A 26,822-nucleotide genomic window follows, 5' to 3' on the forward strand; every position below is an offset into this window, starting at 1 on the left:
AACACGCTAATCACAAAACGCAGCCCTCAAGGCTAGAGGGCTGGGGCTTCATCCTCAATGCTGCATAAAACCTGTACTAGGAGCACTCTAAAGAGAGGAAAAGGTCAAGGACAACGAGGAGCTCAAGTTCAAAGCCAGCCTGGGCTACATGGGACCCTGAGGCTGAAGATGTGGGTAAGTAATAAACGACTTCCCCAGCACACTTGAACCCCTAGGTCTAACTTCCACATTCTCAACAGACCAGAGAGATGACTCAGCAGTTAGAAGCCTTTACAGCTCTCCCAGAGGACCTGGGTTCGGTTCTCAGCTCCCATATCAGGTAAAGCTCACTTAACCTGTCACTCCAGCTGCAGGGAAATCGGATGCCTGCCTCTGACCTCCACTGGAACCAGCACTCATGTATGCATACCCCTCCCCATGTACATAATTAAAAATTTCAACTAAGCCTTTAACACACACAAAGTTGTAACTCAAATCACCCACCCACAAGGCACACAACTAACATACATGTACATCAAAAATGGCTCGTGAGAAACAAAACACAACAGCTTTCAAAAAAAAAAATCCTTCTCACAGACCCACAAACACATAGGAAACACCCCAGTGTCAAGTAGAACTGACAGTAACTGGAAACATTTATACCCAGGGTACTGAGAAGATGGGGGGCAGGGAGGGATCAGACCCAAAAATCATCCCAGATACAAAACCCACTGGTATGCCCTCTCACCAGCAAACAGAGCTAGCGGAGAACCCACAGAAAGTACCCAGCTTGTCACTGGGCAGAAATGTGGCACTAGCCACAAACACGTATGTGCTGGGAACACACACCCCAAAGTGACGATGCCATGCAGGCCAAAAGCCCTCAGGCAAGGGGGGAGGCGGGAAGGAGAGAGGAGTATTATGCATTGGAGCTCTTAATACCTATAAGGTCACCTTAGAAACAAAAGGCATTGCCACAGTGTATGCCTGGGAATTAGGCTTCAAGGGGGATCTTGTTCCTGTCCTCCCCCGCCCCCCCCACTCACCCAAACCCAGCAGGTCCAGGAGGGGGCAGGAAGGCCTGCTCAGGCCTCCTTGGCTGCTTCCTGCTCAGGACGCTGGACGGGAAACTGGGGCTCCAGCCGGAACCCAGGCTCCCCCCCCACAACTTCCCCCATGCCCCGGCTGCCGAAGGGGCAGGACCTACCCAGGGACCCTGAGCCCTATGCTGCCTGAGGTAGATGTCCCTGAGTAGGAGGGATGTGTCCCAGCTGTGCTGGGTCAGGCCGGAATGATAATGCCAGCGCAGCGCAGCGCAAAGGCCAGCAGAGGTGCTGAGCCTGCAATTTACCCTCCCCCATGCCCGCCAGCAGCCAGGCCAGGCCTGCCTAGGAGCAACAGGCAGATGGGTGGGCTATGTCACCAGTGGGCAGGGCATGGGGCACAGCCAGCATTTGTCATGTCCACAGGCAAGCTCCAGGGTGAAGGTCTGGTGTAAGGGCTCGGCAAGCCTGGGGGTGTGTCTGGGTGCGTGGGAGCTGTTACGTCTAGGATCCTGGGTGTGACTGTGTCTGAGTCTGGGAGGCCACTTGGGACTCCCCAAGCAAGCGGGTGTGCGTGAAGGGTGCCAGACGGTAGCTGCTAGTAGTCTGGCCGGATCTGTGACGTGTATAAAACCTCAGTGTGTGTGGTATGGGTGGGTTTGTGATGGGTCATGCAATGACCATGACCCTGTGCAGGATGTTTGTGTAACTGCTGGGGGGGGGGGGAGTCTGCTTTCCAAAATGGCTCTGCTGCTGTGATGTGTGTGAGCCTGGGACTCTGTCTGGCATGTGGCAGAACTGTGGCCCTGTGGAATATATTTGTGTGAAGGCCTTTCCTATCTAACTCTCTACTTATGTCCCCGTGAGGTCCCAGGGCTGGGACATTTACAGTCTGTGTATGTGTGGCCTGTGAGTGACTGGGGCCAGGTGTCAGAATCCACACACCACTAGTCCTGAGAGGTGAACGTGTCGGTGCGGTTGTGGGACACTATTCTGCTGTGGGGGGAGTGTTTAGCACGTTCTAGAGCGGCTCCCGTGACTACAGCCTGCGTTGGTGTACCCTTGCTTCTGTCTCTCCCTCCCTCTTGGGTCCAGGCCTCAGTGCTGTGAGCAAATGCCCTTTCAGAGTGAGCTCGTCCTGCCCCCAAGCCAACCCCAACCTGGCCCTGGGAGGCTCTCAAACCTGGAATGGGAAGAGGCCGGGAGGCCTAGGGCCCACTCACCCAGGCTCAGTACCATCAGTTTCAGGTCAAAGAAACTCTGCCCCCTCCTGGATAGTCCCTGAGTGAAAAGCAAGCCCAGGAGGCCTGGGGGCCTGAGAATGGCATGGGGTAGGGGAAGTGAAACTCGGGAGAAAGGAAAGGAAACTCTGGGTGGAGGAAGAGGAAGCAGAGGAGAATTCGCAAGCTTACCCCAACAGTAAGGAGATGGGAAGGGACGAAACGGCGCAGATAAGTATGTAACTTATTTTCCCAAGGTTATGCTTCACACCCCACCACACCCCTACTCTCAGCGACTTATCAGAAACTGAGCCCCTGAATTCAGTGTCTTAGGTCACCCCCCATGCCCCCCAAGTTCTTTCGGGGTCCTTTGCTCTTGATATGATCAAGGAAAGGAGTCTAAGGTTCAAATCCCGGCTCTGGCCCTCACTAGGTTTGTGGATTTAAAATGTAAGCGCTCCTGCCGGTGGGTGCTACTACTTATAAAGAACAAACGGTCCCCCAAAAAAAGAACAAGCAAGCTTTTGGGGAGGCTGGGAAAGGTAGAGCCAAGACGCTCCATGTATCTGTCTCTGGTTGGCTTTGAACTTGCAGTGATCCCCCTGCCTCTGCCTCCTACAGCGGCATCTTGGCAGGCTTTTCCTGAAGGAGCTGCAGAAACAGTGACATGGCTACAGACAGTCAGTACGTGGGGAAAGGTCAAGTGTGGCTATGGGCCAACAGAACCTATTTACAGAAACGGGCTGTGGGCTGGGGTGGGCTTTGGGCCAAAGTTTGCCAACCCCTGCTCCGCCGGCCGGGCCGTGGGAAGACTGCTGTGAGCCTGGGGGGTCACACACACACCTGCCGTGTAGGAGGGTTGTCCCTCCCTGGCTTCCACTGGCTCAGATCTGACTCGGTGCCTAACACCCTTCCCTGACCTCTCCCAGTCACATCGGTCTCTTTGCAGACTGGGTGGCATACCCCACGGTGGGTGGTTGTCATTGACACTTCCGGTCTTCCAAGAATGCCCCCCCATGCTTCCCCTAAACTTCCTTCAAGTCTCAAAATGCCACTTCCTCCCCGTAGCTCTCCCTCCCCACAAAGCTGCTTTGCACCCCACCACCCAGTCGCCCATACCACCACCCACTGATTTCTGTTTTGAGACACACAGTCCGACAGCCCAGGCTGGTCTCCATAAGCCTGGGCTCCTTACCCTCTTGCCTTCCCAATGCTGGCACCACGCGCACACCACCTTGAGACAGTATTTTGTTTGCTGCTTGAGACAGCGTCTCACCGTACGGCCCTGTCCAGCCTCAAACTCAGAGATCCCCCTGCCTCTGCCTCTCTGAGCGCTGGGACTGACTCATCACGAGGGCCACCACAACTCGCTGAACCAGCATTTTAAACTCTTCTCCATCCTCATCCCAGACAGTTGCAGGAACTCAGGCTCTCCGGGATTGTCTTAGCGGAGGGAGGCACTGTGATCAGCGTCAAAGGAGCTTGATCCCCGAGTCTAGTAAGGTTTTGGCGCCGGGGCATTGCCCTCTAGAACCCTGGTGTTTCCAAAGCAGGCTCAGTTAACAACTGGAGGCGGCAGCACAGGATGGCACAAGGTGAGACGCAATCCGGCGCCCAATGACACGAGACCACCAGTCCTCTCTCACCTTTAATGTGGTTCCTCCCCCAAGGTGGGCTTGGGGGGGAGGGTGCAGGTGTCCTTAAATACAGCCCCGGGCACTGCGGGCGGGGCGGGGGGCGGGGCCGGGCCTGCCGGGAGGGGCGGGGCGGGGCGGGGCCTCAGCTGCACTTGCAGGAGCGCACGATCATGTTGGACAGCTGCTCCACCTTGGGCTTGCGACCCACGTAGTACACTATGGGCAGCGGCTCCAACGCCTGAGGCACACAGCACGGTGACGCCGAAGCACCCGGGTTGTGTTGGTTGTAGAGGGCAAGGACCTGCAGGTGGGCCATGGTCACGCCAGGGTCCACGGACTCAATTCCCCACCAGTATCTCTACATTTCCACGTGTCTTATCTGAGTCTTCCCATCTCTGTCTCTCCCCAACTTCCACCTCTCTACTCCCTATCTCTCCTAGTCACTCTATCTCTGTCTCTCCCATCTCTCTCTTCCCGTTGCTCCATCTCTATGTTCCTCTGTCATCTGTCCCCATCTCTGCATCTCCCTATTTCTGTCTGTCTGCTTCCCTTTCACCCTATCCCACTGACTCTGCACTGGTCCAACCTCTCTCCCTCCCACCCAACCCTAGCCTTTGTTCCATCCCGTGAGCCAGACCCACCTTACTGTACTGTGTGTCCAGGCTCCAAATGTAGGGACAGGGCCCCAGACAGAAGTTGGCATGGTAGCCCTTGGGCTCGTGGATCCACTTCCAGCCCAGGTCCTTCCGGAAGTCAATGTACAGCTGTCGAACACAGCAGTTCTTCTCCGTGGAGCTGTGGGCAGGAGGAATGCAGGTCAGGAGCTGGGACAGCCATGCTGCCTCCTCCTGTCTGTGTGTGGCACCCAGGGCTCCCGTGATAACAGTAACACCGAGAGCAACCACCCAGGCTGCTGCTGAAGCCCGCCCCGACTTTATTACTGATCTGCAGGGCTTGCAACCAGCACAGAGAAGCCCCGTGAGCAGCCACGAGGCTTCATGGGACAGAACAAATCATGTCATATCCACACATGGAACACAGAAGAGTAATCCCAGGGCCCATGTGTGCTGGCACGTTCTATTTGAACAAATGTTTACTGAACCACTACTTTTCGAAGCCCTGTGATGCCCGGTGGCACAAACCAAACAGACTGCTGCCTTCAGAGGCCGCTTTGCCACAGCTCCTCCGCCCCAGTTACAGCAAATGCCTAAGTCATCACGGCGAGCCCGAGGTGACCGGCTCTGGCTTCCTTCAGCCCAGTCTCTCACCCACAGCCACACAGGCTTCCTCTCTAGCCCCCAGACACAGTCCTAGCCAGACACACGGACACACACTTGCTCCACGGAGACACAGTGACTTTGAGGTTAGTGTGGGCTATGTGAGACTGTGTCTCAAAACGCCAGATGCAATCGGTCCTACATCAGGGCCTTTGTACAGGTATGCCTGACTTGCTCTTCCCACAGATGCCCACTCTGGCCTCTTCCTTGACTTCATTTAAGTTTGGCTCAGGGCTGCCAGATAAAGAAGCCAGCCATGAAAACCTCATGACCCGAGTGTGATTCCCTAAACCCACATACACATGGAGGGAGAGAATAGGCTCTCCACAAAGTCATCCTCTGCCCTCCTTGTGTGCACCATCGCATGCATGTGCAATGTAAAAGTAACCCATGCATGATGGTGTATGCCTTTAATCCAAGCATAGAGGCAGGAGAGGCAGGGATCTCTCGGAGAGAGTTCCAGGCCAACTAAAGCAAGTGACATTGTGAGGCCCTGCCTCAAAACAGATAAATAAATGAATATACACAAGTGTGTTTATCTACCTTGGCTCAACTGTCTATGACCCAGGGAGCCTTAGTTCCTGAAACAGTGCCTGGCATACCAACAGATGCTCAGTGAGTATCCATTATGCAAATCAACACCACCCTCTCTCATTGGGCTGGCTCATCACCACCCATTGAAACAACTGTTAAATTTCACCCTGGAAATTTAATGTTAAAACTGTTATAAGAAAATGTGGATCTCTGTATGGCTTTTGGCGTTGTTCTTTCTTTGAGATAGGGTTCCTATGTAGTCTGGCTGTCCCAGAACTTGTTCTGAAGACCAGCCTAGCCTCAAACTCAAGGATGTGCCTGCCTCTGCCTCACCAGAGATTAAAGGTGTGTGCCACCACGCTCAGCTTTTTCTATATGTTAAAGATTTATATATTCATTTTTATTTGTGTGCCTACGTAAGTTTTATGTGCACCATGTGTGTGCAATGCCCAAGGAGGCCAGAAGGGGGAATCAAGTCCCCAGGATGTGGAGTTATAGATGGTTGTCCTGGTAAGTGACCATGTGGGGTGCTGAACCTGGGACCTCTGGAAGAGCAGCCAGTGCTTTTAACTGCTGAGTCATCTCTCCAGCCCCAGACTGTCCAGATTTGGAGTGGGGCAATCACTCTGATAATTCTGAACGCTGAGAGGGTTGTATCACCGGTGTTGCTTCTGTCTACATCTGCAATTCCCACTGTAAAACAATCTTAATCAGAATGGGAACATTAAATAGTCCCCAATCTTTTTTTAATTCTTTACCCCCAAGACAGGGTTTCTCTGGGCAGCACTGGCTGACCTGGAACTCACTCTGTAGACCAAGCTGGCCTCAATCTCCAGAGATGCACCTGCCTCTGCTCCTGACTGCTGGTCAGTCTTTCATTTTCAGACTGAGTTTTGTTATGTAGCCCAGGCTAGCCTTGAACTCCTGATAAATCCTGCCTTAGTATCCCAACTGCTGGGATTACAGGCAATTACCACCTCACTCTGCATGACCTCCAAAGGAGGGAGGATAATTAAAACAAGGCCTTGTCATGTGGCCTAGGCTGGCTCAGACCTCAAGTAGCCCAGACTGGACCAAAAAGAATGCTTTAGCATCTGTGTCCATGCCAAGTACCAGAATCACGGATGTAACGATGCAGGTGTAGTTCAAATTCCACTACAAATAAAGAGGCTGCCAGGGCATGTATAAAAATGCTGACAGTGGGTTTTTATACCCCGTGGTGTGATGGCTTTCCAGATTTTTTCCAAATTCCCAGTAGTAGCTGGTGATTATTTTTAGAATCAGGATAAAGTAACTCAAAGAAGGAAAAATGCAGGTTCATCTTCACAACACCTCCAAAATAACTCTAAAATGTGGGCAAGGGACTATGAGACGGCTCAGGGATTAAATGCACTCGCTGTTATTGTAGACGACCTGGGTTCAATTCCTAGCTCCCACCTGGAGGCTCACAACCATCTATAAATCCAGGATCTGACATCCTCTTCTGACCCCTGTAGGCACCATGAATGTATGCATGCAGTGAACACACATGCATACAGACAAAAACATCCACACATGTAAAATAAAATAATAAAAAAATAAACAAAAACTAAAATTTGGCCAGACAGTGGTGGTGCATGCCTTTAATCCCAGCACTCCACAGGTAGAGGCAGGCGGATCTCTGTGAGTTCAAAGCTGGCCTGGTCTACAGAGAGACTTCCAGGACAGCCAAGACTACACAGAGAAAACCCATCTCGGGAAACAAACAAACAACAAAAACCCCACTAAAATCCAGCACACTGAAAAAGAGTGTGTGAACTAGGCAGGCATGGCTGTGCACACCTGTAGTCCCAGCAGTAAACAAGCTGAGAGGAGAGCACCTGCTCCAAGTTCCCAATCAGCCTGGTGTATGCAGGAAGGTCGAGCCAGACAGAACGAGACCTTGTTTCAAACCATGAAAAATAAAGCATCCGCGGATATACCTTAAAGGCCTGTGCCATCACCACCTGGCTGAATTATGGATTCTTAACTAGTTTACATCCTCACAATTGTGTCAACAGTTGCCAACTTGTGGCTAATTCCGCTCCACCTACTTCCTTTTTGCCCCTGTATTGTTTTGATTTGTTTATTTGGTTTTTGTAGAAAAGTTCACTTTCTCTAAGAAAGTGAAAAGTATTTTAAAATGTAAACATAAGCCAAAACTACAAATCAATATAGCTCAGTGGTAGAGCCCCTGCCTAGAATCCCCCAGTGAGGGGCTGGGGGCGTGGCTCAGTGGCAGAGCCCCTGCCTAGAATCCCCCAGTGAGGGGCTGGGGGCGTGGCTCAGTGGTAGAGCCCCTGCCTAGAATCCCCCAGTGAGGGGCTGGGGCGTGGCTCAGTGGTAGAGTGCTTCACTGCCATGTGTAAGGTGCTGGGTTCCTTCCTCAGAAACCTTTAAAGCACCACCAATAATAAAATTCTAGGTAAGAATTTAATAGCAACTTACTAAAATCAAATACTACTCAGAGTTCATAGTTCCCGAAATGTCCCACACATCTTTCTTTTCCTCCCCCCTTCTCTTCCTACCTCTCTACCCCCTTCTCCCTTCCAGTGCTGTTGACTATATCCCCCCCCACCCCATCCTTCTTGTACTGAATTTGTTGAAGAAACTACAAGGTTTCCCAGCAGCTGTATTCTGCTGAAAGCATCCCTGTGGTGCGGCTTAATATTCAACTGTCCCATTTCAGGGAAACACAGGAGTGGGAGCTACAGTCCCCACCAGATGATGGTCGCTCTGTCTGGCAAGCCTTCCTGCATGGCACCGTATTCTTCCATGCGTTATCTTGGGTTGTCACAGCTGTGAGTAAAGTGCTTGCTATGGGAACATGAAAAATTGAGCTTGCATTTCCAGAGCCCACATATACGACAGGCGTAGCCAAAACAAACATATTTTGTGTATGTGTAAATATACACAGTCATACATGTTTAGACTCTTGCAACATCTGTGTATGTACGAGTACATGCATATACACATGTGTATAGAGAGGGGGTGATTTCCATGATTTCCTAGGTTTGCTCTCCAGCGTGGGAGAACAGAAGGAACAAGCGGGCTCATTGCTCCCAACACTCCAACCCTGAATCTCAAACCCCCTAGGATCTAGCATTTCAACCTTCTCACATCTGCAGTGTTGAGGCGTGGTATGAGGTCCCCCATTCTGGAACCGGGTGGTTATATACACCTGTAACCCCAGGCCAGGGAATTCAAGCCAGCCTGGGCTAGAGAAGTGAATTTGAAGCCAGCCTGGAATACACAGCAAAACCCTGTGTCGAACAAAACAGAACAAAGCAGGGCTATAAGAGGGCTCGGTGGGTAAAGGCGCTTGCTGCCAATCCTCACAACTGACTTCTACGTCCAAGACACATGGTGGAAGGAGAGAACAGACTCCCCAAGACATGTCATGTGACATGGATGCCCCCCACATTTGCATGCACGCGTGCGCGCGCGCGCGCACACACACACACACGCACACGCACGCACGCACATGCACACACACACAGATATAATTTAAAAACAAAAACTGCTTGCCATCCTGGACACTCTAGAAGCCACTTTCCTACTTGTGACTGCCTTGACTCCTTAGAGTCCCCTATCTCAATACTGTTTTCCAGCACTCCGGTGTGTAAGTCTACATCTCCAGAATTTCACCTCCCAACTCCCTCAGACGGAAACACAGCAAGATCCAGTGCGCTGACCACTCCCACTCTGGCTGTCGGTACCTCCAGCCTCGGTGCTCACAGCCCCTTAGCAGATCCCGCCATTCTGAGCCCAGTATTCACCACTTGGCATCGGCCAACACCAAAGAGCACAGTCTGCTCAGGCACCCCACGCAGGGCACCTTCTGACCGTGAACCCAAATGCTCACACTGAATTCTTCTCCCATTAGAATCCCAATATGGCAGGAATCTAGCTAGCCAGAACGTAATCCAACAAGACGACCTTCCAACTCAGACTTGTAAGAATTCTTGTAACAGCCTTCCTGACTTCTCTGATCCTAACACTCCAGCAGGAAAACACCCCATATTCCAGGACTCTCAGTTGCCCCCAGAAGTGGTCCCCAAGCCCTCCAGGCTAAGAGCACCAGCCATGCATCAATGGTGGTACATCAGTTCACAGCCCGCAGCTGAGCCCCAGGCCTGCTGCGCAGCCGCAGAGGAAGGCAGGGGGTGTTCACCTGAAGCAGTAGTTGGTATCCAGGGCTCTGCGATGCCTTGAGCTGTGCAGGTGCTGGGCCCTCTCCAGCGGGGTGGCCATGAGGAGCAGGAAGGGTCTGTTCATGTCATGAATGGTGCCCAGGTCACCTCGACGTTTGGGACTGATCCCTGTTTGGGTTTGGATGTTGGGGTGAAAGACAGGCACTCACTTAGAGGGATGCATGGGTGAGCAAGCAGCAAATGAGACCTCAGCACGCATGCACACGCAGAGACCACGCCAGGCATCAGGCTCACCGTTGATTTCCACATGGAGTACGTTGTCTTTGCTGTCACAAGAGCAGTGAGCGCTAAAGCGAAAGCCCTGTATCCCATCTGTGGGAGAGGAGAGGAATCTGAGGTTATGACTCACAGGGCTTGAGGGAGGAGGCCGGAAGCTGCCAGTCCCAGGGGCTCCTTCCTGTCACCCCACACACCCCTCACTCTTGCTGGCCCCTTCTCGGCCTCATTCAGGACTCAGCGCAAACATCAACCCCTCGGGGAGGCTCTGAAAGAGACAACCCTCTCACACTGTGACAACCCTTCACTTTCTCCACGGCCAGCTTCTGCTTGACTAGTTCCATCTTTCATTGTTCAAAGTAGAACAACACACAGAGGAGGGTTCAGATAGACAGGCAGGCAGGCAGACAGACAGACAGAGATATAGGCATACATATGTGATACAGAGAGCACATATTAATGGAAATTGAGAATTGCGTGGTACATGCAGAGGCCAGAGCTGAGTGTTGGGTGTCTCCCTCAGTTGCCTTCCCCCTTATTACCTTCAGATAGATCTCTGAACTTGAACCTGCTCCTTTGTCCAGGCTAGCTGGCCACAGAGCTGCCTGTCTCTACACATACACTCCACCCCCAACGATGCTGGGTTTACTGGTTTACGGGCACATGCATGGATGCCAGGGATTAGAACGAAGGCTCTCAGGCTCCAGCCAGAGCTACACATAGAAACCCTATCTCAAACACAAAGACAAACTGAAAAAAAAAAAAAAAAGCTCTTGCCCACTGAACCAACTCTCCAGCCCTTTTTCTTTTGAGAGAAGGTTTCATGTAGCCCAGGCTGGCCTCTAATTCTCAAACTCTCTATGTGGCTGAGAGTGATCTTGGACTCCTGGTCCTCTTCAGTCTGCCTCCCAAGTGCATGGCTTAGTAGGCTTGTACATCACCATGCATGTTGTCATGGGTCCCTGTATTTTTTGTGCCCTGCGAAGCCTCCTCCTCACTCATAAAATAAGCATCCACTGTGGTCCAAGAGCCCAGGGCCAGGAGCAGTGTTGGTACAGCAAAAATCTAGACCTAATGCAGGTGCCAGGCCCAGCTCTAAACTCTGTGTAATGTTCTTTAATCCTCAAACACCTCAGTTTTATAAGCCAGGAAATGAAATCATACTAAGTGACGGCCAAGACCACATAGGGGGCCATATGAAAAGGCACAGCGTAAACCTAATCAGAGCTTTCCTACCCTGCACTAATAGACGGTAATTGCTCATTTGGCCAATTTTTCCATTTTATTTATTTATTGTGTGTGTGTGGGGGGGTGCACATGCGTCAGTGTGTGTGTGGAGGTCAGAGGTCAACTCATAGGAGTTTGGTTCTCTCCTTCTACCATATGGGTCCTGGGGATGGAACTCAGGCTGTAAAGATTGGAAGCAGGCACCTTTACCTGCCGAGCCATCTCACTGACCAAGGGAGATGCTTCTTTCTTTCTTTTCCCTGAGACAGAATTTTCCAGTGTAGCCTTAGCTGTCCTGGAACTCACTCTGTAGACCAGACTGGCCTCGAACTCAAGAGATCCTCCTGCCTCTGCCTCCCGAGTGCTGGTATTAAAGGCGTGCGCCCCCACCGCCCAGCTTGGGAGATGTCTCCTGAGTGAACACATAAGTGATACTTTCAGGCTCCTACTGTATCCCAGGCCCTGCAGTGGACGCTTCAGACCCTGCATCAACAGAGAGAGAAGAGACCCTTCTCTGCCTCTGTCCATTCTTCCTGATACCAACCTGCCCAACCCACCACCCATCAGGCTAAATGACAACACCCCACGAGTCTTCCCACGCCCACTCTTGTCCAGGAAGTCCTCCCAGTTCCTAAACTTTCCTGGGTTTCTACGGCACCTTGAGCTTCCCAAGCCTTGCCCCCTCCATGGACAGCTCCCCTCTGGTCTTCCTCATCAAAGGACATCAGACCTTACTAATGTCTGGAAAGACCCTGTGGACCTTATGAATGTATGGCCCCTATAGGGTCCAGCACAAGATCACTCACCACAGAAACCCGTGGCATTGACTGAATGAATGTAAGGACAGACACAAGTTAGTACTGTGGACAGAGAAACAGAGAAAGACCATCCCCTCCTGGACAGATGGATATATCAGGCCCTCCCTGGCCACAAAGCCTTGCTACAGGGTGATGAGGGATGTTCTCCTGTATATATTTTTCTCTTATTGGTTGATGAATAACACACTGATTGGCCAGTAGAGGCAGGAAGATAGATAGGCAGGGCTAGGAGACGAGGAGGATGCTGGGGAGCAGAGAGGCACCTGGAAGAGACGCCATGTAGCCACCAAAGGAGTAACAGGTCCAGGCATTCTCCAGGAAGATAAGACCATGTGAAAATACACAGATTAATAGAAATGGGTTAATAATTAAGAAAGAGCTAGCCAGTAAGAAGCTTTGAGACATCGGCCAACAGTTTTATAATTAATATGTCTCTGTGTGCTCATTTGGGGCTGAAGGGCAGCAGGGCCTGTTGGGGCAGAAACTTTCATCTTCAACTTCTTGTATCTCTTTTTCCCGGTTGCTTTTCTCATCTCATCTCATCTCATGGGCATTACCTCACAGCCCGCCCCCCCCTTCCTCCAGGAAGCCCTCCTTGAACACAGACAGTCAGGCACCTCCTGAGTACTCAACTCCAGCCCTCTCCACTCTGAGTCACCACCACCTAACTGGATGGAAGTCAGTTCTTCCTGCAATTATATCCAAAGGACCACAAGCTCTGCTGAAGGCAAGGACACGAGCTGTTTGGCTAACTGCCGTGTCCCTAGCGTCACCTGGCAGAGTTCACCGATCGATCCACGGGTGTGGAGTACTTTTTACAGTACTTCTTGACACCAGTATCAGATGTATGAGGCAGTGGTGGTGGGTGTTAGTCGCGGTGATGACCCCACTGGAGGTGGGCACGTCTACAGGCAACCTCACCTCCTTGGTTCAGCCACTGCCGTACCACCGAAGTAACATCAAAAGACAACCACTCAGGCGTATCGATGGGGTGCAGCAGTCGGTTACCAAGGTAACGCCAGGAATTATTGCTGTATTTCTGAATGGAAACAAACAAAGCAGAGAGGAATGGGTATCCTGCCCCAGACACCCGATTGCAACCCCATGCCGCCTGTCCCCACACGATGGCTTCCAAACAACCCTCAGACACTGGCTTGGGACACATCACACTGACGGCCCTGAAGAATCCACCCCCAAGAGCAGAAAGCAGATGGCGGAAAGACAACCCAGGCTGCAGTCTTGGGAGCCATGGATACGCCTTTCTCTTTCCGGACCTCGGTTTCTTCCACGGTGGAATGCTCTGCCATGGCAGCTGGGATGGCCCATAATGCAAGTGGTTGTTGCTGAGTTGCTTATATGACTGTGCAGATGATTCAGCATTTTCTGACACTCTGCCTTTGGGACAGTGGCAATTTTCTCATTTATTTGTTTAGTTTATTACTTTGTAATTATTGTTGCCTGTGCATGTACAGAACGGTCTTTCCAACCGTGAATTTTCTTTTAAGGTCTACTCTCTCTATGTAACCCTAGCTGTTCTAGAGCAAACTATGTAGACCAGCCTCCCGCGTTCTGAGATTCAAGGTGTGCGCCACCACACCCAGGCTTAAAGACGTTATTTTTGGCAGGACAGTGGTGGCACATGCCCTTAATCCAAGCACTCAGTAGGCAGAGGCAGGCAGATCTTTGAGCTCGAGGCCAGTCTGGTCTACAGAATGAGTTCTAGGACAGCAAGGGCTACACAGAGAAACCCCATCTCAAAAAACAATTAACAACAATAAAAGTTATTTTTGAAGTCCAGAACAGCGACTGCTGACTAAGAGACTACAAAGGCATTGAAATGCTTCATTTCTCGGTTAGCAACAAGGTCTTACTATTCTAAGCTGGACGTGAATGTTTAGGGTCAAGAGATCTTTCTGCCCTGGCATCCTGAGAAGCTGGGACAACAGCTCAATACAGCTCAATAAAAAAACAAACAAACAAACAAAAACAAACAAATAAAAAAAGTATTTTTGATGACAAGCTCAGGTAGCCTTGTTTGGCCCAGAACACACTATGTAGACCTGAACATTATTTTCATTAATTTTATTTTATGTGCATTGGTGTTTTGCCTGCCTGTCTGCCTGTGTGAAGGTGTCGGATCTTAGACAAATTTGTTTTTATTTTATGTGCATGAGGGTTTTGTGTCCTTGTATGTATGCACACCCTGTGTGTGCCAGAGAGGCGATCAGGTCCCCGGAACTGAAGTTAATGGTTGAGTCACCACACTGCTGTGAATTGAGCCTGGGTCCTCTGCAAAAGCTACAAAAGCTCTGAATTCATCTCTACAGTCCTTCCACTTCAAGTTTCTCCTCCAGACAAGGTGTCCTGTGACCCAGGCTGGCCTCACACTCCTGATCTCCTGCCTCCATCCCCAAGTGCTGGGACTGCAAGTGTATGCTCCTAATGACTCCAACTTCCTTTCCTTCCTCACTCTTAATTTTTTTTTTTTCTGTGCTGAGGACAGAACCTAATACTTTACTCATGCTGGGCAATCAGTCTACTACCATGAGCCATACCAACCAGCCCCTCACTGGGGGATTCTAGGCAGGGGCTCTACCACTGAGCTCACACCCCCAGCCCCTCACTGGGGGATTCTAGGCAGGGGCTCCACCACTGAGCCACACCCCCAGCCCCTCACTGGGGGATTCTAGGCAGGGGCTCTACCACTGAGCCACACCCCAGCCCCTCACTGGGGGATTCTAGGCAGGGGCTCTACCACTGAGCCACACCCCAGCCCCTCACTGGGGGATTCTAGGCAAGTATACAAACACAGATATCCATCTCTTGGCTCTTTCTGCATTTTTAAGAGATCAGCCCCCCAAATTCAGCTACGTAGACTGTAGCCTTCAAACTGGGCCACGTGACCACACCTCTGCACTGTTGGTCCGTGCCCCACCTCTCAGGTTCCAAGCCTCACCTGGTAGAGTTCCACGTGTTGTTCTACATTTGACTTGAATCTCTGCAGACGCAGCTCTGCCCGGGACAGCAATGGGGGTTCAGGCACTGCTTCCCGAATGTCTGACGTATTGAAGAACATATAGACACTGTGTGGGATGTCTTTGGTTTTATCATAGATTGCTAGGAGGGGAGGAGCAGACAGAAAAGGCATCAGGTATGTGCCAAGGACAGGGGGAACAGGTGCACCCCACTTCCGAGCCCGGGAGGTGAACCCTGACCCTGAGAGCCCAGGTCGGTGGTACACTTGGTACTTTTTTCTTTTTTAACTTTTAGTTGTATTTTGCGAATAGGTGTGTTTTCTGTGTACAACATGCACGCTTGCTGCCTGTGGAAGCCAGAAGAGGGTATAAAACCCCGTAGAACTGGACTTACAGATGGCTGTGAACTGCCATGTGGGCTCTGGCTACCCTCTGGAGAAGCCAGTGCTCTTACCCACTGAGCAATCCCGCCAGCCCCCACTGGTGGGTTTGGCCAGCTAACCTCGGGTTGCAGGGAGCGTTTTCCTTGTCTGGGTTTGCTTCCTCTCCGCTAGCGCTACTCACCCCATCCCATGGAGCATCACCTGTCAAGTTTCCTTCAAGCATTCAGCGGCCAAGGCCCTCCCACCCAGGCTACAAGAGACTGTGAGTCTCAAACCAAACAAAACAAAGTTGTAGAGTAAGGGACACGGGCATAATTTGGGGGATTAGGGAGTCTCAGCTGCCTGGCCTTGGGTGCTCCTGCACTGAGCCACACCCACAGCTCCTCAACTGGCAGGTTCTAAGCAGCAGCTCAACAGCTGAACCACGCCCCCAGCCCCTTTGTGATGAGTCCTATAAAGTGCTCTACTGCTGTGTCCCGTTGATCTTTATAGAGAAACACTGGAGCAGATGAGACTCAGGAGAAAACCCGACGATGTGACACACACACCAGTAACATGCGTGTCAGCCAGTGCAAGTCTGCAACGGGTACTTAGGACGCCGAGTCAGGAAGATCTTTGGGGGAGGGGGGCTAGCCTGTGTGTATATACTGAGACCCTGTTTTCTGTTGTTGCTGTTTTTTTTTTTTTTAAAGAGGGTGTGAGAGGAATACAGTGAGGGGTAAAGATGTCACTTAAAACACTTTACAAAGGTGATATTGACACTTCACAACATGAGAAGATGCAAGCCACCTGGCTCCAGGGATTAATTTTGTTTGATTACTTTGTTTCTAGAGACAGCATCACATAGCTTAGGCTATCCTTAAACTCACTGTGTATCCAAGGATGCTCTTGAAGTAATCTACCTCCCTGGTGCTCGAATTACAGCCATGGACCACTATGCCAGGCAGACTGTGATCTTAATCCCTAAACTCTGCTACTTCCTGGTCAGTGTGATGTTTGTATTATCGGTGCATCATCAACGTCCTAGTATAGGTTATTTCCTCCTTTAGCCCAGTTCCGGGCCAGTTAGCAGCGAAGTGCATTTCTAGGTAAGAATGACTGAATGATGGGAGCCCCATTCACTCGAGGGCTTCCTAGGCTAGAGGTGTTTGGGTTGGAGGAATAAAGGGGTGAGATCCTGAATTCTTTCATCAACTAGGGCAACTTCCTTTGGCTTCCTGCAGTGGAAATGAGATGATGTCCCAGACATCGATGAAGGGCAGAAAACGCCTCTTCCTTGTGCCTCCTTTTTTTCTAAGAGCCCTATCTTGGTCCAGTTGTTTCTCAGCAAACCTCAAAGGAAGAGGTAGCATCTTAGCTGGGGTAACAGAGAGGGGAGAGATAGGAGGCAGGAAGGATTATGGGTGTCACAGAGGAAGGTGCAGTGACACAGAGATGAGTAGGTACGAGGGAGGGAAGACACGGAAATGGGGAGGCAAACGCCGGAAGAGATAAATGCGTTTGAGAAGAAATACAGTCTCAAGAGAGAGGGAAGGCCTTCTTCCAAAGGGTCACATTAGGTAGTGGCCAGGGAGGGTGTCATTAGGCTAGATCCACAACTGGGTACGGCAATGTGCAACCTGGAGGGACCACTGACCCCTAAAGCTCCCAGGTCATGCAAGGTGCCTGAGTCCCGGGTGGGTGCCGACAGGGCGGGGCCGCGAGTCCCCGCCCACTGCTGGGGTGAGGAGGGCGGGACCCGGACCTGCCTCGTCTCGCCCCAGACTCCGCGCGCGATCCCCGCCTCCCCCATCCCGGGCACGGGAAGGAAAGGGAAGGGAGGAGGGCGAGGCGGCCGGACGCTGGGTTTTCCCCAGGTCCCCTAGGAGGAACTGGGACTCTGGGGTACAGCCTGCCAGGGTCCAGCTCTGTGGGGTCCTCTTACCCCCTCAGGAAGCGCAGGCTCCTCCCCACGCGCGTGGCACCCACGTGGGGCTTCCTCGCCCTTACTGACTCAGTTTTCTCACTTGTGTTTTATAGACTGGCTCTCCCCCTGCCGCTAGCCGCTCCCCTAGGGCTCGAGTCCTGGGGCTCAGCCACTCCCTACCCCGTCCAGGCCGAGTAGCGCTCACCACTCACGCATGCATGGCACGGTATCCCTGCTCCGCCCGCCCCGCGGGGCCACCTTCTTCCCACGCCGGTCTCCCCTCTTTTATAACTCCTTTCCAATGACCCAGTATTCTAGATTTCTTAGGGACTCGCTCGCTTCCTCTACTGGGCTCCGCCCGCCCGCTCGCGCGCTCTTTTACGTCCCTAAGCAAAACACCTCCGGGCTCGTTTTCCGCACCCTCTCCGCTCCTCTTCTTTAGCTTCCTTTTCTCAACTTTGCTGCCCTTTCCTTTTTCAGTTAATTTATCACTTGCAGCCCCACGGTGGGTGACTCCACAGATGCCCTATCCAGCGTGCTCCTAGCACTTTCTGGAAGTGAGCCCACTTGAGTTTATCTGGCAGTTCTAGGGTTCTCGTCCCCTAGTTTTCCTGTCCTTGAGTCTCTTCTCTCCATCTCACGATCCGATCTAGCGTCAGCTCTACAAGCTGCCCCATCCTTTCCCAAATGCTGAGTGTCTTCCATTCTCTTGGGCCGGGCTCTACCTTTCTGCAAAGGGTACCCAATGAGCCCTGCATTTTTAAGCACCGTGGGTGGAATTTTAAAGCAACAAAATCTGCCAAATGCCGAGGGGACTCTCCCCCACGATCTTGCTGTCCACTAGAAGAGGTTCACTCTGGCTGTCTCTCTTCCCCTCCAAGACCAGACACCTTAGTAGGGATATCCACACACTCGTTCCCGGCGCCCCCAGGAGTCCCTCCAGCCAGTTTCCTCTGCTGATAATTTCCTCCCAGTGACCCCTGCACTCCGGCGCCCCCTGCGGGCTCCCTGCGGGCTCCCTCCCGGCTCCCCGGCCCCTCGGAGCTCACGGTTGCTGCGGTCCACCATTAGCACGCGGGTGACCTCTTTGGCGTAGTAGTCCGCCTCGGGCTCAGGCTCCGGGTCTGCACTCTCGCCTGCTACCCGGTCGCGGGTGCTGTTGTACAAAGCGAGCACGGCCTCGGGCAGCGGGCCGGGCGGCACCTCCCCCTGGCTCGGGGGACTGGCGAGCCGTAGTTTGGACAGGATCTGGCCACGGATGGCTTCGATGCGCTTCCGCTTCACCAGCTCCATGTCGATGGTCTTGCAGGTGGAGAGTCCCACGGCTGGCCTCCCGGGAGTCAGCACTAGAAGCCAAGGGAGCGGGAGCAGAAGCGGCAGCAGCCGCAGCCCCGAGGGCGGCATGGGAGAGGCGGCGCCCCGCGGCAATGCGGAGAGCGCGATCCCCGGGCAAAGGTGGGATGCGGAGGCCCCGCCCCTGCAGGGCTTTGTGGGGGGGGGGGTCTCCCAAGGAAAGGTAGGAGAGAGTCCTGAATAATTTGAGGTTGAGGGAGAAAGCAGCAGGAGTCGCGGCGGGGCTCTGACACAGGATGTCTCGGTATGCCACCGGGGGCAAAAATCGAGATGAGCGTTCTCTGGGGCCAAAAAGTGGGTGTTCTTAAATAGGGGAGCTACTGCCAGTAGGTCTGAGGGAGATCGGCCTCCCAGGGGAGAGAGGGTCCTGGGATGCGGGGGACTCCGGAGGCAGGCTGGGGGGAGGGCGGCGTGCAAGGGGTGCGCCCCAGCTTTGGGGTGAAGTCTTCGCGGGAGGCGGGGCTTGCGGCTCCCAAGGGCTGGTCCGGAATGGGGGCGTCTGAGGAACGCCGTGCAGCGAGCGAGCGTCTACGACGGTGAGCAGGGAGGTCTGGAGTTCCTAGGTCCTGCCTCTCTGCGGGACAGCGCAGCGCCAAGCGGTCCCCGCGACTCCGGCTCACAGTAGCAGCGGAAAAGTCTCAAAACTTTTTTTTCCTCTTCTCCCAACCAGCTCGTCCCTCCTCCCACCTCTCCTCCCCCTCCTTCCCGCAGTGGCGGCGGCGGCGGCTCCACTCAGATTCTGGGGCCTCGGACGACTCCTCGCCTGCTCCTTTGCCGGCTCAGGCTGAGACCGGCTCTGCGGACGGCTCAGAGCCGGGGGTGCCCCGAAGGGGCGTCCCCCCCTGCCCCGGCCGGGGGCCTTGCTGTCTGGAGGATCCGCGGCGGGAGGAGGAGGGGGACGGCCTGGGGCGCGAAGGGCGGCGGCGGCGGGGACCGGCTGGGGCGGCGGGGGTTTTGAAGCCGCCCCGGCCCCACCCAGGAAGCGCGCGCGGGGCGGGGGCAGCCCCAGGGGGAGGGTATGGGGGGGCCACCGTCTACTTCTAGCGTGGGCGGGCTCCGAGGGGGGTCCGTTCAGCCCTGCGGGATGGGGCAGGCACCCCGGCCCCGCCCCACCTCCAGGGTGCTGCCTCCTGGCGGCGGAGCGCTACCAAAGCGGGTGGCCAAAGAGCCCCCGTAGCCTTGGGGGTTGATGAAGGGTCAATGGGAAAATGGGGCCTTCATGAGAAATTGGGGTCCCAGAGATGCTATTGGAAGTGGGGACCTAGGATGGAGAAAGTGAAAGGCTGGGACAGGCTTTGGGTCTACGGAGGAAGTTGTCGAGGAGACAGGTCATCTGAGAGCTGCGCGGCAGGTACAAGGAGGCACCATATCCAGGAAAACAGCGAACTTTTATTAAGTGCCTCCCACAAGCCCAACAGCCAGTTCTTGAGTCCCTGTAACCCATAAACTTACTAGCCAGTAATTCAGTGGAGCATGGGCCTCAGGGAAGATCCTGGCCTTGCAGTCCTAGGTGGGACAGAGAGGCCCTGACTTGGCCGAGGTCAAGACTGGCAGTATCCATAGTCCATGTTTTTGATCGCCGTGCCATACTGTGACTAGTGGCCGTGGTGGCCGTGAAGTCCCTCAACACTCCACACCATAGCGATCAAAGTGGCGTAACAGCAGGCCGATAGCAAGGTGCACCGTGCCACCCGCGGCCGTGTGCAGGCGATAGCGGTCGGCCCCACTGTAGATGGTGTCCGCGTGCAGCAGCTGTGGCCCACCACCCACGAAGGCCCGCGCCAGCTGTTCCCGCCAACTGCCCAGGGGCCTCCATGTAGGGCAGTCCAGCTGGTGGGTGCCTGGGCTGCTAGGCACATGGCAAAAGCCATAGCCAGCAAGCTGGCAGCGGCCAAAGCTGTCCTGGGACCACACCTGGAGATGGAGTCGAGGCCAACCTGCAGGACAAGAGGGGTTAGACAAAAGAGAGATGAAGGGAGGTAGTCACGTGCTCCTGGGTTCCCATCTCCTAGAAACCATCAGAGACCTTAGCCCAGTCCTTTTGCCTTTGATTATTGCCTACATTTCCTCTCTGGGTTCCCATCCCCCATCCACCCCACATGGTAGTCACAGGGCTCTATATAAATTCACATTACCCTCTATTCAAAACTGTCCCGCGGCTCCCCTGTGCCACGGTAAGGCCCAACCTCTTGAGTATGAACAGCCTACTGCCCTCCCAGCCCCCAGGTCAGCACCTCAACTTAGGCCCCTCTCAGCCTCTCTCCTCAGGGACCTGCCTCGTTGCCCGGCGCAAAGCACGTCTCTCTTCATTGCATTTCTAGTGTCCTCAAAGCACAGCCGAGCTTCCTAGTCTGCCAGTCAAAGCACTTGGAGATTCAGCCCATCTCCCCCTCTACCCTAAGCCCTCCCTGTTGGGCCCTGTTCTAGAAGCTGGGGACACGGTAGCGGTGATGAACACAGCAGACAAAAATTCCTGCCCCGTGCAGCTGACATCCTAGACAACCAACATAGTAAATAAGTAAATTACAGGGTATGTCGGATGGTGATAACTGCTGTGGAGGAAAATAACGCCAGGGAGGGAGGGGTGGAGATGTAGTTTGGGAAGAGGGGGGAGTAAAGGAAACTTTGCTAAGAAGGTGACACTTGGCGCCTAGCACCACAGCCTATGGTTGTCATGCCAGCACTTGGGAGGTAAAAGCAAAAGGATTCCTGAAAGTTCAAGGCTAGCCTGGTCTAAATAATGAGTTCTAGGACAACCAGGGCTATCTAGGAAGACATTATCTGGAAGAGTAAACTTCCAGCATACTTGAGATGCTGAGGGTCCAGGCTAGCCTGGACTATGTTCAGGGTCTCTATCTGAAAAGCAGACCGACCAATCAGGAGGCTACACATACACAAATCTTAAAGGGGGTGGGTCAAGCAGGCCCCTAGGTGATAAAAGAGGTCCCAGCCAATGCAAAAGTCCTCAGGCCAGAGCCAGCCTCTGGGGCCAGTGGGAGAAAGGTCAGAGGGGTCAGACAGATTACACAGGACCATGTGACAGCAGGGAAGACTCCCGCTTTTATCCTGAATAAAAGGAGAACAGCTAGAAGATTCTGTACAGACAAAGGACATAGTCCTCCCAGGCCCCTACTAGCTGCACGTGGGGTGCAAAGCCTGTGGCCAGGCTTGAAAGAATGGTCCAGGTAAGAGAAGACAGAGTGGGCACAGGCCAGGAAGAGGGTGAGAAATAGAAGTTAGGGTGTATTTCAGTGGGGTTTTAGAGCCCACAGGGCCTGCTGGCCAGCAGAATGGGGGACTAAGGAGAAAGAAATCGGGGAAGCCAGTCTAAGGCCAAGCCTGAAGAGATGAAGGTTTATTTCTTTGCCTCGCCCTATAACATATCACCTGCCCAGAAGTCAGTGAGAGTGTTCAAAAGCAAAATCAGGTCCATCCATCTCTTCTTGTCCACTCCAAAGGCCCTCTGCCCTAGCGGATCATGAGACTACCCAGAGACTTCTGGGTTCCCACGGCCTCTGTGCTGGACCCCATCTGGAAACTGATCTATCTTCCACCTGAAGACAGGACATGGAGTCCTGCCTTGACTGGGTTTGTCCCTGCTCAAGCTGGACAGGCATAGACTAGTGTCAACAGTACTGATATTGCTGAAATGCCCAGGCTGTTTCCCAGAATCTGCCACGCTTTAACCAGAAAAGCTGTGCTGATGCGATGCCCTCCTCCCTCGTACACTCACTTCCCCTTTGAGCAGGGCCTCTCCTCTTGTGAGCAAAGGCAACGGGCCCATTTCCTGCCCCTCTCCTCCCCTTCTAGCTCTCTTTACCCCTCCCAGCCTCCTCGTCGCCCTTTACCGGAAGGCAGCCCCCCTCCCACTTGACCCCTACTTCCTGATATCTCCTCCACTGCAACTTCTGTCACATTCCATGGGCCTAGGGTTAGCTATTGCTCAGGTCAGGCCTCAGATCCACCTCTCTAGAGGGCCAGGAAAGGGGCTCACAAAGTATGAGGGGCAGGAACAACCATGGCTCCATCCCTCTCATCCTATACCCACCTTGGAGACCTTTGGTGGCAAAGTGCAGGTCAATGGGGTGGGACCAGTAAGCCATATCCCCTATCTGAGGCGTGTCTACCTGCGTCTGGCCCTCCCGCACACCTGACAAGAGCTTCCATGCAGCCCCTGTAATGAGAACCAGGACATAAAGGGTAGGTGAGTAGCCGCCCGCAGGAGGGGAACCCCACCCGTGACGTGTTTCCCTCTGGGGGGGGGAGTTACACAGTGTGGACTCTACAAACATCTGGACTCAGATCGTGGCACCAGAAGTGTACGCGTGCAATCCAGCACTTGGGAGTGAGCTTGTCGGAGGCTTCCCTGGGCTGCCTGTTAAGTTGCAGGTCAGCGCCGGCTAAATAAAGTGTGGGTCCCATCTCTAAAGGAAAACTGGAGGGAGATAGAGAACACGCAAAAGAGCATAAATCTTGGCACTATTCGCTGGGCAGTGGTGGCGCACGCCTTTGATTCTTGAACTCAGAAGGCAGAGGCAGGCGGATCTCGGTGAGTTCAAGACCAGCCTGTCCTAAAGTGTAAGACGCTGCCAGGACAGCCAGGGCTACACATAGAAACCCTGTCCCAGAAACCAGTAAATAAATAAACCCCGGTACTATTCACAAACGTATTGTGTAGTTTGCACTGTTGGGGATGAACCCAAGGCACTGAATATGCTAGGCAAGAGCTCTCTAGCAACAAGCTGCAACCGCCAGCCCCTAATCTTATCTCCTTCATCTGTGCAACCTCAGTTAGGCAAGTTACTTTTCCCTAGCTTGTCTGGGCAGTAGTGGTGCACGGCTTTAATTCCGGCAACATCACACCCAGCTTATAGACTGGCCTGAGGGCTGGAAGTGAGTGCATGTGTTCCACCTAGCGACCCCCTATCCTTAGGGGTTGGGTTTTCAGAGAGTGGGATAACCTGAGAAAAAGGATTTAAAAAAAAAAAAAAAAAAAAAAAAAAAAAAAAAAGCAGACGGATCGGTCTCAGCCAGGAGCTCACTGGAGAGTGGAGGCGGGGACTTAGGCCGGGGGAGGGGACTTGGGTACTGGTTGAGAGATGAACCAGGCCTGGGGAGGGTACCTGTGTGGATGCCCCACTTGCAGAAGAGGCTGCTTTCTGAGAAACCGGTGGCCCCTATGATCTGCCCGATCACGTGCACTTCAGCCATGGTTCTAGGATGGGAAAAATTCAATCACAACCCTGTGAGCTAAGTGCATTATTATTTCCATCGGACGGCTGGAAAAACTGAAGTCCATCAAGTAAAGAGCGGTGTTGTGATCCCAAGCTAATTCCATCAACCCGCTGACAATGAGGTCTTCACCACCGCCACAAGCCACCTCCCCTGCAAAGCCCAAGAAAAACAGGGAAGATACTCCGAGGTGCGGGGAGCCTGCACAGATAAACCACCGAGCCTCAGACCCTTAGGAAGCCCCGCCCCTGGAGGCGTGGCCCCGCCCACACGCGCAAGGCCCCGCCTCTTCGCGGTAGATCAGCCCAGCTTCAAAAGGCGCATGCGTCACGGGTGCAGGGGCGTTTAGCCCCACCCCTAGGCGTAGCGCATGCGTCATTCCTACCTCCGCGTACTCGACCGTTAGGAACGAAAGCTGCCGCGGGGAAGGTGGTCACGGGCCTAGCCTCCTCCTCTTTGCGGGCGCCGTCGAGGCTAGTCTCGCGACTCGCCCGGGCCCTTCCGGGCGGAGGGAGGTCTGTGCCGGGGACAACCGCAGCTGTGCTCTCCTCCGGTGCCCTAGCAGTTGCTCGGGGCAACAGCAGGCTCCTCCCCTGGTGCCCGCCCTGCGCGCTGATGATTGGCGCTATAGCTGCCCCCTGGGGGCGGGGCGTAGTTGTGATGGACACCTTCGCTCGGTCCATTTTGGGAAAACTGCCTCGGTCTGGCTTCCGCGACTGTGCACACAGAGTGGGGGTTTGGCTAGGCAGCTCCTTCTAGACTGCAGCTGAGGAAGTTTGAGCGCCAACTGTTTCCTCTCTGCATCGTCTTCACACAATAAGTGAATCTATTGATGCTGTTTGCTTTCTTTTGTGTGTTGTGTGGGGGGGCGGTTGGAGACAAGGTTTCTCTGTGTAGCGCTGGCTGTCCTGGAACTCGCTCTATAGACCAGGCTGGCCTCGAACTCACAGAGATCTCCCTGCCTCTGCCTCCAGAGTTATGGGATTAAAGGTGTGCACCACAACCGCCCGGATGCTGTTTGCTTTCTTTAAATAATAATAATAAGCAGCTGTTAACATAGGACTCAAGTTCACTTCTCAGCAACTATTACTGCCTGTAACTCCATCTCCAGAGACCAGATAGATACCCTCTTTCAGCCTTGGCAGGCATTGCATGCATCTGGTGCATGGATGTACGCGCAAAACATCCCCCCTCCCCCAAAAAAATAAAAGCAAGAGCCAGGCGGTGGTGACACATGCCTTTAATCCCAGTATTTAGGAGGCAGAGGCAGGCAGAGCTCTTGTGAGTTTGAGGCCAGCCTGGTCTACAAAGTGAATTCCCTTAGAACTCATTCAGTAACCCAGGCTGGCTTGGAGCTTGCAGCAATCCTCCTGCCTCAGGCTCTCAAGTGCCACCATACTCATCATAAAATGTTTTAAGTTGTAACCTTTGTCTCTTTTGTCTCTAGGTTTTTTTTTTTTTTTCAAAAGGGCGTCTTCCTTTCTTTTTATAGGATTTATTTTTATTATTTGTGAATGTCACATATGTGGAGTCCTTGGGGAAGCCAGAAGAGGGCCACCGTTTCCCTGGAGCTGGCGTTACAGAATGCTGGGAATTGAATTGCTGTCTTTTGGAAGAGCAGCAAGCACTCTAGAGAGGCAGCTCTTCATTTATCCTTATGTCACCCTCTTTGTTCAAAATCAGCAGTTAAGAATGAACTTTACAGTAGCTCTGCAAAAGAAGTTGAACTAGTACTTGAGATTACTCGGGGAGCAAACGCATACTTCCTAATTTCTTTAGTCGGAATATGGAAACCTTTTACCCTTTTTTCCCCCTCCAGCTATAACACAGAGAGGCCCAGAATGGGAGTCCCTTGAGGTGCCCATTAGATATCAGTGGGCTCCACTCTGACTTGTGGTCCTGAACAGGAAGAGTGTTTTGTTGTCGTTTGAGACAGGGTCTCTCCCCCACCCCTACACCTCCCGAGACAGGGTGTCTCTGTGTTGTTCTGGAGGCTGTCCTGGAACTCGCTCTGTAGACCAGGCTGGTCTCCAACTTACAGCCATCTGCCTGCCTCTACCTCCCGAGTGCTGGGATTAAAGCCGTGCACCACTACTACCGGGCCAGTATCTCTTGTATTGACTTATTGCATTTATTCAGTGATATTGGCGCACAGGCTCATCCGTATTGTAAGCATGTGTCAGAATTCCCCTCCTTTGGAAGCCACAGTGCATTCATTGTAACTATACACCACATTTTATCCAGGTAGATAACATTTCTGTTGCCCCAGCCTTTTGGCTACTGCTGTGGACATGCAACCCCTTTAAAAGCCTCCTTTTTCAGTTCTTCTGGGATTTCACTGGAAGTGGGGTTTCAGAACCATGTAATTCTGTTTTAACATTTCAGAGGAAAAGCCATATTGTTTTCCATGGCAGCTGTACCGTGGCTTCACACCTTGCTTTTTTTTCCCACTCCGTGACTCATCATGGAAACAGATTTAAACCACCCTTGTCAAAAATAACATTTTCGAAGCATCGTATACAGAAAAGCACACAAGTAAAAAGCGAACATCTTAATGAGTTTCATAAACTGAATATACCTGATATGAAAGGAAGACAAGGTGTGGGGGTAGTGGAGGTTGCAGATAGGTTGTATAGCTCAGAATGGAAATGTCCGTGCAGGACGAAGACACATCAAAACCAGGACGTAGGCTGGAGAGAGGACTCAGTTGTTAAGAGTGTTTGCTGCTCTTCCAGAGGACCTGAGTTCAGTTTCCGGCACCCATGTCCAGCAGCCTACACCTGCCAGTAA

General features: G+C 52.9%; 2 protein-coding genes across 3 annotated transcripts; both read right to left on the reverse strand.

Annotated features, from left to right (window-relative positions):
• Positions 1-3,877: 3,877 nt before the first annotated feature.
• Positions 3,878-19,735, reverse strand: Tgfb1 (transforming growth factor beta 1). The gene is made up of 7 exons (XM_051207036.1): positions 18,497-19,735; positions 15,140-15,300; positions 13,105-13,222; positions 10,157-10,234; positions 9,883-10,030; positions 4,521-4,674; positions 3,878-4,180 (listed from the first exon to the last, which is right to left on the reverse strand). The coding sequence occupies exons 1-7, from the start codon at positions 18,849-18,851 to the stop codon at positions 4,022-4,024; spliced, it is 1,173 nt and encodes a 390-aa protein (XP_051062993.1). The 5' UTR covers positions 18,852-19,735; the 3' UTR covers positions 3,878-4,021.
• A 434-nt stretch (positions 19,736-20,169) lies between these two features.
• On the reverse strand, positions 20,170-24,574 carry B9d2 (B9 domain containing 2). 2 transcript variants are annotated; one of them, XM_051207370.1, is made up of 4 exons: positions 24,418-24,574; positions 23,924-24,015; positions 22,849-22,974; positions 20,170-20,737 (listed from the first exon to the last, which is right to left on the reverse strand). In XM_051207370.1, exons 2-4 carry the CDS (start codon positions 24,009-24,011, stop codon positions 20,424-20,426), a joined length of 528 nt encoding a protein of 175 aa, XP_051063327.1. In that variant the 5' UTR covers positions 24,012-24,015; positions 24,418-24,574; the 3' UTR covers positions 20,170-20,423. The 2 variants fall into 2 exon arrangements, with proteins under 2 accessions (XP_051063327.1, XP_051063328.1); XM_051207371.1 differs by having other exon boundaries at positions 23,924-24,185; positions 24,418-24,572.
• Positions 24,575-26,822: the final 2,248 nt, after the last annotated feature.

The sequence above is a fragment of the Phodopus roborovskii genome, unplaced genomic scaffold (genome assembly GCF_943737965.1).
Source record: "Phodopus roborovskii unplaced genomic scaffold, PHOROB, whole genome shotgun sequence".
NCBI lineage: Eukaryota > Metazoa > Chordata > Mammalia > Rodentia > Cricetidae > Phodopus > Phodopus roborovskii.

Bases quoted from the DNA above. Each gene is read 5' to 3' on its own strand.
- Tgfb1 (XM_051207036.1), bottom strand. From the start codon at position 18,851: ATGCCGCCCTCGGGGCTGCGGCTGCTGCCGCTTCTGCTCCCGCTCCCT. The intron at 13,223-15,139 runs GTGAGGCTTGGA...GTTTCCATTCAG, and splicing joins AACACGTGGAACTCTACCAG to AAATACAGCAATAATTCCTG. The intron at 4,181-4,520 runs GTGGGTCTGGCT...GCCCACCTGCAG, and splicing joins TGGACACACAGTACAGTAAG to GTCCTTGCCCTCTACAACCA.
- B9d2 (XM_051207370.1), bottom strand. From the start codon at position 24,011: ATGGCTGAAGTGCACGTGATCGGGCAGATCATAGGGGCCACCGGTTTC. The intron at 22,975-23,923 runs GTACCCTCCCCA...TTCTCATTACAG, and splicing joins CAAGTGGGGCATCCACACAG to GGGCTGCATGGAAGCTCTTG. The intron at 20,738-22,848 runs GTGGGTATAGGA...CTTGTCCTGCAG, and splicing joins TGCCACCAAAGGTCTCCAAG to GTTGGCCTCGACTCCATCTC.